General features: G+C 46.5%; 1 protein-coding gene across 1 annotated transcript in view; it reads right to left on the bottom strand.

Moving 5' to 3' along the window:
• TPH2 (tryptophan hydroxylase 2) overlaps positions 1–12,357 on the bottom strand; it is a 252,840-nt gene that overhangs the window by 194,021 nt on the left and 46,462 nt on the right. Inside the window, exon 3 of the mRNA XM_083182554.1 lies at positions 484–667. Within this exon, the coding sequence (XP_083038680.1) occupies positions 484–667 (184 nt within the window). The remainder of the gene's footprint in view (positions 1–483; positions 668–12,357) is intronic.

Here is a 12,357-nt window from a genome sequence, read left to right as displayed (position 1 = left end):
GACAGGCAGTATTTCATGCCCTACCATCCACTAGGGCGTGGAGGGAGACTATAATAATGTGCTGAGCAAAGCGAGGCGCTAAGCCCGAAGCCCAGGGCCCGGCGAGTGTAGGGAGCCATGCAAGGGGACCCGGTGCACTTTTTTGGTGTCCATGTTAGTCGACATATGGAAGAAAAAAATAAAAACCTGTTTCAACCTTTTGACTGTGGACCTTCCAAGGTTGCATACTGTTTTATGTCAAATGTAATGCACAGTCAGTGAGTATGCATTGCTATGGTGCAGAGACGGGCTGAAATAAACATGAGCGGTGCCGAAAATGCCAACATGGAATAAAACTGTAACGCAGACATTCGTGAGGCTGCAATTTCATATTGGGCTATCTAATCATTTAAATATGTTAAAATGCGGACTTCTGCAAATCTGACTAAATGTAGGTATTGTAATTACAGAAAGCAATCATTATCTATGAAATAGAAGTCTTGCCTTCATCTTCTCTCCATTTCCTCTCTGCTGGATTCAAAGAAATGATGTTCGGCTGAAGCTTTATCAGATGAATTAGTTCCTGGTATTTTTTCTTAGTGCATTCAAATTCTATGTAGATCTCAGCCTCCGAGCTGCCTTTTTTGGGCTTCCTTGACTCAATATGAATAATGCTGACATATTTTTCCTGCAGATACAAAGCATAAAAAACAATGAATCTATGAAAGCAAACAATAATCCCCTGTTGCTGAATATTTAATTGGGGTTGGGAGAGCAGTTTTAGTACTAATGCGTACAATAGTATAAACGTTTCAGGGCTTTATCCTTAAATTTAATTTACACCTTCACATTGAGTCTATTGTTCCTTACACTGAATGCATTGCTGTACATTTCCTGCTTCTTCAATGCCATTCTTTTATGGTTTAGAATTTTCCGGACTTGTGCAGGTTAAAGGGTCTAGAATTAATTAATAACTGAAAATGTAGGCAAGCTTCCAATAGAGACCTCAGGAAATCTAGGATACAGTAATGACACTTTTATATTGAAGTGGCTAACAACCTGATTCCAGCACTACATTTGTTAAACCTGAGGGAAATGCATTTAGTCCATGTGATTTTATAAAAATCCTGAACCAATGTCTTAAATTATTAGGAGAAATAATAGGAGCGAAATTCACTGTTCTCTACCTCAAACACATTAAAACACAATTTTATTAAATTAAGGCATTGTCACCAGGGTAGCTTTTGCAGCTAAGACACATACATGCAATTATTTCTCATAGAAATGTATAATATATTTTTTCATTAACTAGACCCAATGTAGTTATTGTAAATCTCCAAGCTCCATTCTGTACGTATGTAATTTAAATGCTATATTTGCTGTTGCTTATTGTGAACCGGTAGACATGATTGGTCAGATCACCACACACTGTGGTCAGTAATTGGTCTAAAATCTACAGCAGCTAACCAGCATAGCAAATTATAATGCTGTTGTTGCACGCCGTCCGGGTATCCCTGCACCCGGACGGACGTTGAGTGCAGCGTCATCTGACGCTGTGGACGCAGCGTCATCTGACGCGGCGGGGGACGTTGCCCGGCAGCGTCCCAAGCCTCCCTCTGAGGCTAAGCGTCGGGGCGTTGCTAGGCAACGTCCCCGAGCTTCCGCCCGGCGGCCAGGTACGCGCGCGCCTGACATCAGTCAGGCGGCGCGAGATTTGAATAAATAGCCGGCGTCTGCTGGGCACAGACGCCGGTTATAGCTTTTTCTGCTCCAGGGCAGATAGCTTATTCTCTCCGGTCCCCTGGGTCCTTGGTCCCAGTTTCCCTGTCAGTGAATCTCCTTTGCAGCCTTCCTGATCTCCCAGCCTGTCAGCTTATGTCTGTCTGTGGATCCCTGGATTCCAGCACTTCCCCGGACTCCTCTGCTGAATTCCATCCTCAGCCTGTGAGCCTGCAGCGGACCCACTGTCTCCATCTTCCGTGGGTCACGTAAGTGCTCCAGTGGAGCTCTGGTCTTTCCTTCTTTGGTTCTCTGGCCCTCCGTGGCTTAGCCTCTCCGTGGGATTATCCTTGGTTATCTTCTTTTGCCTCCTTGTCCCCGTCTTTTGGTATTTGTTCCCTGGCCCCCGTCTGTCATTAGTGTTCTGTTTAGGCAGGAGTGTCACCGTTCATCCGGATCCCTGCTTTGGGAGTCACGGTCCCTTTGGAGAAATCTTGGGGACTCCCTTCTATCCGCTGGTGTCTGCGACTAGGTCGCACTCCCCGTCTTGGCCTGGTGCCGGCAGTTTGGGGCCAGTTTCCAGTTAGGTCCTTTAGTCAGCTTATCCTCTTGAGTATTCCCCGTGGCGATCGCTTACCCCTTGTCACCACATAAGACCTGGCTGCATCGGGGTCGGAGCGGGCTTAACTCGCTCCTTCGAACGCGGCGGCCCCAGGTGAAGCCTAGCTCCGCAGGGGTTTGCCATCTGCCTCGGGGACTCAACAGAGAGAGTGTAGGACCCGCTGTGGCCGTCCTAACCGGCGGTCCCGGCTGTGGGCTCACGCCTTATTTCACCGTCTGGAACCCATATTGTCCCAGGTGCCCAGGCCAGGGCATCGTAACATTATAACCGGCCAAATAAAAAAAGGTCTCATCTGTCAAATACCCGGAGGGGTAGTTATTTGTGTCGTTTGGTATTATGAGTACCCCTTCTCAGACGTTTTCTGATCAGCTTCAAGGGCTTACTCAGATGGTCCGGGAATTGTCCTTGAAGGTAGAATCCCAAGAGCAGAGGACGCGGCCTCCAGACTCAGGGGGTTCAGATCCCAAAATGAACTTGCCTGATCGGTTCTCTGGAGACCGCAAAACCTTTTTTAATTTTCGTGAGAGTTGCAAGTTGTATTTTCGGCTCAAAACACGCTCCTTCTCATCCGAGGCCCAGCGTGTTGGACTAGTTATCTCTTTGCTCCAGGGTGACCCCCAGACCTGGGCCTTTGGATTGCCTTCGGACAGCGCAGCCCTGTCCTCTGTAGACAGTTTCTTTAGTTCTCTCGGGTTGTTGTATGATGATCCTGACCGTGAAGCCTCAGCAGAGACTCATCTTAGAGCCCTTAGGCAAGGGAAAGACCCAGCCGAGGTTTATTGTACCGAGTTCCGCCGATGGGCGAATGATTGCGGGTGGAACGACCCTGCATTACGCAGTCAGTTTCGTTGCGGTCTTTCTGATGAGATCAAGGATTGCCTCATTCAATACCCGGCACCTAAAACATTGGACAAGTTAATGGAATTAGCCATTAAAATTGACCGTCGACTCCGTGAACGGAGGTCGGAACGGGGCTCGCTCACTCGGGTGGTTCCCTATGTTCCGATGACCCCTGAGGAAAGTGAGGAGCCCATGCAACTTGGGGCAGCTCGCATTTCCCCGGAAGAAAGGGCTCATCGATTAAGCTCAGGTCTGTGTTTATACTGTGGTTGTAAGGGTCACATCTTGAGAAATTGCCCCAATAGGCCAGTAAAAGGCCGGGCCAAGTGAACGAAGAGAGGGTTCACTTTGGCCTCCAGCTCTTTTCCTCTCTAGATTCATTATTAATCCCGGGGCATATTTCTTTTCAAGGGGTTACGTTTTCGGGGTCAGTATTTGTTGACAGCGGCGCGGCTGGTAATTTCCTGGACTCTTCCCTCGCCCAGAGTTTGGGGATTCCTCAATTCCAGCTTCCTATCCCCATTACCTTACGGGGCTTAGATGGTGGGGTTCTGTCCAATGGGGCCGTTACTTTTCAGACTCCACCCATACAGCTGACCATTGGTCTTTTTCACCAGGAGGAGATCACTTTCTTGTTAACCTCATGTCCTTCGGTACCCATCGTATTGGGTTTCCCCTGGTTGAAAAAACACAATCCCATCATTGATTGGCGCCTTGGGGAGATTACCCAGTGGAACCCCAATTGTCAACAGAAGTGCCTTCATATTTCACTCCCTGTGAAGTCCACCTATTTAGCGGGGATTCCCATTCCCTACTGGGATTGCTCAGACGTGTTTTCAAAGGGTAAGGCCGACAGTTTACCTCCACATCGGCCATACGACTGTGCCATCCAATTAGTCCCCAACGCGCCATTGCCCAAGAGTAGACTTTATGCATTGTCTCTCCCGGAGACAAAAGCCATGGATGAGTACATCCAAGAAAGTTTGTCCAAGGGGTTTATTCGGCCCTCTAAATCTCCGCTCAGCGCCGGCTTCTTCTTTGTGGAAAAGAAGGATGGTTCTTTGAGGCCGTGCATAGATTTCCGTGCCCTTAATAAAATGACGGTGAAAAACACCTATCCCCTTCCTTTAATTACGGTGCTGTTTGATCAACTACGTTCCGCTACCATTTTCTCTAAAATTGACCTTAGGGGGGCTTATAACCTCATAAGAATCCTGGAAGGGGACGAGTGGAAAACGGCATTCAGTACTCAGACGGGGCACTATGAGTACCTGGTAATGCCGTTCGGGCTATCCAATGCCCCAGCCGTTTTTCAGGATTTTATTAACGATGTCCTTCGGGAATTCTTGGGCAAGTTCGTGGTTGTCTATTTAGATGATATTTTAATCTTTTCCCAAGACTTGAACTCGCATAGGACACAAGTTCGTCAGGTTCTGCAGAAATTACGCGAGAATTAGTTATTCGCTAAATTAGAGAAATGCGAATTTGAGGTGACCCAGGTGTCTTTCTTGGGATATATAATTTCTTCGCAAGGGTTCCAAATGGACCCCAAAAAATTACAAGCCATTTTAGATTGGGTGCGACCCACCAATTTAAAAGCAGTCCAGCGATTTCTTGGGTTCGCCAATTATTATAGGCGATTCATTCATGCCTTTTCTTCAATTGTGGCACCCTTGGTGGCTTTGACCAAGAAAGGTGCGGATCCATCAGCATGGACTCCTCAGGTAGAACAGGCTTTCAAGACCTTGAAGCAAGCCTTCATCTCGGCTCCAGTTCTTAGACATCCCAACCCTGAGCTGCCATTTGTGGTGGAAGTCGACGCCTCCGAAGTTGGGGCCGGGGCGGTTCTCTCTCAGAGAGATCCGGAGTCTTCACAATTCCACCCCTGTGCCTACATGTCCAGAAAATTTTCTCAAGCTGAGTCCAATTATGATGTGGGCAACAGGGAGTTACTCGCCATTAAGTGGGCCTTTGATGAATGGTGACAGTGGCTGGAAGGAGCTGTTCATCAGATTCTTGTCTTAACTGATCATAAGAATCTACAATACATTGAATCAGCCAAAAGACTGAACGCTCGCCAAGCCCGGTGGGCACTCTTCTTTATGAGATTTAATTTCATTATTTCTTATGTCCCTGGATCGAAAAACATCAGGGCAGATGCCCTTTCCAGATGTTTTGTTCCTCAACAAGAGGGTGGGATCAAGTCTGGGTCCATCATTCCTTCATCCTGTATCCATGCCGAAGTTAGCCAGACCTTAGAGGGTCTTCTCCGGCAAGCTCAAGGGCAAGCTCCAGCCCAAACTCCGGAGAATAAACTGTTTGTTCCTCCTTCATTGAGACGCAGAGTGTTGGCAGAATGCCATGATACCAAGATTTCTGGTCACCCAGGAGTATATAAAACCCTTGCTTTATTATCCCGAGTGGTCTGGTGGCCAGGGATGGCCAGGGACAGCAAGGACTTTGTCTTATCTTGTCCGGAGTGTGCTCGACATAAAGTTCCACGTTCTCGACCATTGGGAGAGTTGTTGCCTTTATCTGTTCCTGGCAGGCCTTGGTCCCATCTGGCCATGGATTTTATTGTGGGTCTTCCAGTCTCATCACACTGTCAAGTCATTTGGGTCGTCATCGATAGATTTTCTAAGATGGCGCATTTCGTGGCTTTAAGGCAGTTACCCTCGGCTAAAGAACTGGCCATGCTGTTCCTTCAGCACATTTTTCGTTTGCACGGATTTCCCAGTGATATTGTGTCCGACCGGGGTCCACAGTTTGTGGCTCAGTTTTGGAGAATGTTCTGTGCTGCCTTAAAGGTTAAGATCAGGCTCACTTCTGCATTCCATCCACAGGCCAATGGACAAACAGAGCGTCTTAATCAGTCTCTTAAACAGTATCTGAGGGTCTTTGTTTCCAAACTTCAAAATGACTGGATTAGTTTCCTGCCGTTAGCCGAATTTGCGTATAATAACGCACATCATTCGGCCTCTAAGACGTCGCCCTTTTTTGCAGTCTACGGATTCCATCCACGGGCTAATTCTCTGGGACCGAATGCCTCTGGCTCTTCTTCGACAGCTGCCTCTCGCCTCAAAGTCATATGGAGGAAAGTCCACTTGGCCCTTAAAGAAGCCTCTTTCAGAGAGAAGGTATTCTCTGACAAGTCCAGATGGCCTTGCTCTTTCAAAGTTGGTGACTGGGTGTGGCTATCCACCCGTAATATAAAGCTTCACCAACCATCAGCAAGGTTAGGGCCTCGGTTCATTGGGCCTTTTCGGATTGTCAGGAGGGTTAATCCGGTAGCATTCTGTCTTGCTTTACCTAAGTCCCTCAGGATTTCTAGTACCTTTCATGCTTCGATTCTTAGGCCAGTGGTGTTTTCACAGAGATTTCCTCGCAGACTGAGGAATGGCTCCACCCCAGTTATGGTGCAGGGGCAACAGGAGTTCCGCGTGGAAAAGATCCTCGATTCTAGACTTGTGAGAGGTTCCTTGCAGTTTCTGGTACACTGGAGAGGTCCTGGGTTTCCGATGGAGACTTGCACTCGCCCAACCTTAGGAGGGCCTTTTTTCGTCAATTCCCAGATAAACCCGGTGGGAAAGGGTTGTTAACCCTTCCTCAAGGGGGGGGTACTGTTGCACGCCGTCCGGGTATCCCTGCACCCGGACGGACGGCGAGTGCAGCGTCATCTGACGCGGTGGGGGACGTTGCCCGGCAGCGTCCCAAGCCTCCCTCTGAGGCTAAGCGTCGGGGCGTTGCTAGGCAACGTCCCCGAGCTTCCGCCCGGCGGCCAGGTACGCGCGCGCCTGACGTCAGGCGGCGCGAGATTTGAATAAATAGCCGGCGTCTGCTGGGCACAGACGCCGGTTATAGCTTTTTCTGCTCCAGGGCAGATAGCTTATTCTCTCCGGTCCCCTGGGTCCTTGGTCCCAGTTTCCCTGTCAGTGAATCTCCTTTGCAGCCTTCCTGATCTCCCAGCCTGTCAGCTTGTGTCTGTCTGTGGATCCCTGGATTCCAGCACTTCCCCGGACTCCTCTGCTGAATTCCATCCTCAGCCTGTGAGCCTGCAGCGGACCCACTGTCTCCATCTTCCGTGGGTCACGTAAGTGCTCCAGTGGAGCTCTGGTCTTTCCTTCTTTGGTTCTCTGGCCCTCCGTGGCTTAGCCCCTCCGTGGGATTATCCTTGGTTATCTTCTTTTGCCTCCTTGTCCCCGTCTTTTGGTATTTGTTCCCTGGCCCCCGTCTGTCATTAGTGTTCTGTTTAGGCAGGAGTGTCACCGTTCATCCAGATCCCTGCTTTGGGAGTCATGGTCCCTTTGGAGAAATCTTGGGGACTCCCTTCTATCCGCTGGTGTCTGCGACTAGGTCGCACTCCCCGTCTTGGCCTGGTGCCGGCAGTTAGGGGCCAGTTTCCAGTTAGGTCCTTTAGTCAGCTTATCCTCTTGAGTATTCCCTGTGGCGATCGCTTATCCCTTGTCACCACATAAGACCTGGCTGCATCGGGGTCGGAGCGGGCTTAACTCGCTCCTTCGAACGCGGCGGCCCCAGGTGAAGCCTAGCTCCGCAGGGGTTTGCCATCTGCCTCGGGGACTAAACAGAGAGAGTGTAGGACCCGCTGTGGCCGTCCTAACCGGCGGTCCCGGCTGTGGGCTCACGCCTTATTTCACCGTCTGGAACCCGTATTGTCCCAGGTGCCCAGGCCAGGGCACCGTAACAGCTGTTGGTGTCCCTATACACTGTGTGTCTAATTCATGTGTGTATGCTATGGTTGATGCTCACACAACGAAATGTGAAAATCATCAAAATAAACTTGTTCTGCATTTGTACAGTGCATGCATGATGGTGCTGCTGTGATCATGGACATACGTCTGGTATCAGCTATATTAAGGGTATAGCAAGAAACGCCTGTGAATGAGGATGTAACCCCTGGAAATTAGCATGTAACCCCTGCCATGAGCATGTCACTCTTCACAATGAGTAAGAAACCCCTGACAATGAGAAGGTAACCCCTGGCAATGAGAAGGAAACCCCTGGCAATGAGAAAGAAAACCCTTGGCAATGACCATGTAGGTAATAAAAAATTATCATTCATCTTGGGGAGAGGTGGCGCTGGAAACTGTTTTGTGCTGGGTGGGGGGATGGGGCGGTGGTGGGCGTATTCTACCAAATTCATATTCGTATTTAGCGGCCCGCTGAATACAAATGCGAGTCGACAGTCCGTGCAAGCTGACTCAACCTGTGCCTCTGCTTACAGCCCTTTTAAGGGCTTGTCTGCATTTACATCATTGTACTGTCATATGTTACATGACGTGGTCTCCCAGCCACATAGCTGTCCACACCACCAGTAAGTTCACTGCGTGGACAGGAGGCTATATAATTAACAGATCACACAGCTATACCATCATACTGTGATCGCCCACCAGACTAGCATTGTGCAACACTGAGCATTGGGCAACCAGTCTCCCACCACTGCACAACCACAGAATGCATGCTGTATTTTATAGCCGCACAGCCACCTATATCCCCAATGAGTACACTGAGTGGACAGAAGGCTGTATAATTGAATAATCCTATAGCTATACCATCACATTGTAATAGCATTGTGCGACATTGGGCAACCCCCATCTCCACCAATTCCAAAGAGGGGGATCAGTGTGCACCGCTCTGCCTCTAATATTTAGAGATTTATATGCTTATTTTGCTTAAACCACTAATATATTTTAAATGATACCGTGCAGGGAGATATTTAATATCCCACTAGTCCATCCTCACTATTGTGAGTGACAGGGATTGATTTGCACTATTCTGCATAGAATAATTGGAGACTGACAGACATCCCCCATATATGGAAAGTAAAGCATACTGCCCACATTCAAAGACTTGGCCAATAACAGCATTAAGAAACTTCACAAACAATTGTTTCCTGATTAGAGAAATTCACATACTATCTGCTACTGTATTTGAGACTGTTTTTACCAATTAATTATATTGTTGCACATTAGACACTGGGGCAGATTTATTAAGCTCGGTGAAGTGATAAACTGTCTGGTTTTTATCATCGGCCAGTCAGCCCAGTTACAGGCTTGGTTTGAAAAATGACAGGTAAGATCTGATTGGCCGGTGATAAAAACCAGACAGTTTATCACTTCACCGAGCTTAATAAATCTACCCCTGTATCACTGTGCAGATATAACTGTGACATATAACTCTGCTGAATTCTTATTGAAGGTTAATTATATATTATGATAGGGGAACCTATAAATCCTTCTTGATGATTGTGTATGTCTAAACAGAGAAACAGCTTTGAAGAACCTACTATTATGTGAAAAAGGCCATTGCATGCACTAAAATGTACTAATAAGGGAGATCGATAATACGCACATTCTGTGCTCTGCATGTGCTGTGTTTTAACACACATCACCTTTACACTGTTTGTCCTATTTATGTGTTTGTTTTAAATATTTCGCTTTTTTTCTTTTAAATAAACGTATTAAAGGTTATATATTTTTTTCAAAATTAAATAGTTATTAACGTTTTGCATTAAAGGTTATATTTTAATTGAGATCAATATCTTTTCTCTCTTTGGTGCACCACAACCAGCCAAATTCTTCCTGTCCACCCAAATTGACTATTCCTACCAATTTGCATGTGGTTGCACACCCCTAAATATATCATAGATTGTGTTCCAATTACTATGAACCGATAGGGGGCCTCCTACCTACGTCACAAATCTAGTAAACACTGAATCTTGTGCGACTGACTCCCACTCCAAGTGCCAATCAAGATAAAGGAGTAGGGTATATATATTAGGACTATCACTGGCAGGTATTTTGTATTGTTATGGTATTTTTAAATAAAGAGACATAAGCTTTCTTCCGGGCTCTGGATGGTTTGTGAAGACCCCACTGTACCCTCATTTATCTCTCTGGATATTCTAAGAAACCACTGAAGCTTTAGAAATGTGGTTAGATCTACTCACATCAAAGAAAAGCCTTCTGAAATTATTTATAACCCATATACATTAATGAATGTTTGAGGAGGCAGATGTAGCAAGAACAAAGACCCATTTTTTATGGAAACCTGAAGAGACGAAAAGCACTTTTTTATTATTTTTTTCCTGTGTTGTTCTTTGTTTATTTTTTGTTTGTTTTGCTTTGTGGTTTTTTTTCAATGCCTAATGTTCTCCAACTCTAAGCACTCTCGCCATGAAAATTATTAGTGTCTCCTTACATGAGTACAGCAATTGTACCCATGGACAATTGCATTACTACTGTATCTATATTCCAGCATATTGATTAGGATAGAATGGGATAACACAATCCTGATCACTTGCTAATTGCTATATCTCTTCTTAGTTATCAGTAAAATGTGCCATAGTAGCCCTACTTTTCACAGTACAAATGTGCTTTCTTTTGCCGCTATTTCAGCTGCTAATAATAAATGAACACATTTTTGTTCATCGTCGCCAAAGAAAAATACAACGTACAATTTAAATGCTTCAGTTGTCTTTTTTTATTAACACACTATGATTATTTTTTTCTATGAATCTCCCAAGCTTGTTATTAAGTCGCCCCCTTCTGGCTACTTTGCAAGCTGCAGAAGCAAACTGGGAAATAAACTAGATGGAAATGTGTCCTTATATATTTGGGAACTTTGGGGAGTTATAGCTGCATTTTACGTTCTCAGAGCTTCATGATTACTCACAGACCCTTGCCTTATGGTTATCCATGAGCTATGCGGTTTGCTTACAGAACAAGTTATATTACATTACTAGAAACAGTGTTTTAGTAGCATTTTGGAATTCATTTATTGTTCTCAGGGGAAAGGAGCAATATATCTTTCTGTCATTTTCATGTAGTTAATTCACTTCAACACACATGAATATACATTTGTCTGCCTAATTTATGAACTAGACGGTGGACTATGGGCCTAGAAATTAACATCAATTCCATACTGACACACATCACCAATGTCTTATAAACTGTACCCCAGTGTAACCCAGTTCTGCTCTTCTATCTTTCACTTGTTCATTTTTGTTTAGAGGGGTTTTTTACACTCCCCTCCAGAGCAGCAGTTTAGACAGCGCCCATAGATACGGATTGCACATCACCAATGTCTGCCTATCTGCGCATCTGCAGGGTTTGCACTGCACTTGAGGGGTGATTCTAATTGACCCGCAAAGCTGCCAATTTTGCAGCTTTGCGGGTCCTCTAAACTGTGTCCGCACGAAACACCCCTCCCTGCGCGCAGCAGATTTCCCGGATGCATGCAAATGGATGATTAGCATAAACATCTATTTGCAGCTTTGCGTGCATAGGCGAAATCATTTGCTAGTCGCTGACCAGCAAATGATTTTACAAGCGCTGGCAGATGTAAGATACCTCTCTGGTGTCTTACATCTGTGAGCGCCCTGTGTGGGAAATGGGTGGGCAGCTGATATCCGCTGCCTGCCCCCCCCGTGTCATGGGCGCATTTCAATGGGAACACCCAGCATTGTAATGGGAACGCCCATGAAACACTGGGAGTTCACACGCCCCTCACCCGCACTGCTATGTGCGAATGGCCAGCGAATAATCAATTTGCTGTGCCCTCTCACCCCCTTGGTGCAGATCTATTTCTGATGCGATGTCAGTTGCAGAGCCACAAAAGTCACAGCATCATTGGCATGCTGCTGTGGTTTGGAGCAGGAACAGCTTTGGCATTTCTATAATGCAATGGGATCATTGGATAGACATATATTAGGTCTCCAAGCATTAGGTCAACATGCATGAAGGTCAACATGACTGAAGGTCAACATGCATGAAGGTCATGGGTTAGGTCGACAGGTGATTAGGGCAACACAAGCATTAGGTGGACATGGGGACATCAAAAAGTTGACATGGGGTTTTTCAGGGTTTTTTTTGTCCCGAATGTTGACACCGTCGACATGGACACTGAAAAAGTGTACCGCATCCCCTCGCATGGCTTGCTATGCTCAGCGCACTATTTTATTCTCCCACCATGCCCTAGTGGATGGTAGGGCATGAAATACCGCCTGTCGGCACATGTTGACTCACAGAAAAGTGAAAAAACCCATGTTGAACTTTTGACTGTGTCTACCTTCCCCATGTTGGCCTAATGCTTGTGTTGACCTAATGACCTGTCGACCTAACCCATGTCAACCTTCATGCCTGTACACTTTCAGTCATGTCGACATTCATGCATGTCAA

Source organism: Crinia signifera, chromosome 4 (genome assembly GCF_055691185.1).
Source record: "Crinia signifera chromosome 4, ASM5569118v1, whole genome shotgun sequence".
Taxonomy (NCBI): domain Eukaryota; kingdom Metazoa; phylum Chordata; class Amphibia; order Anura; family Myobatrachidae; genus Crinia; species Crinia signifera.
The sequence above is the reverse complement of the archived record's forward strand: the minus strand, read 5'-3'. Positions and strand labels throughout refer to the sequence as shown.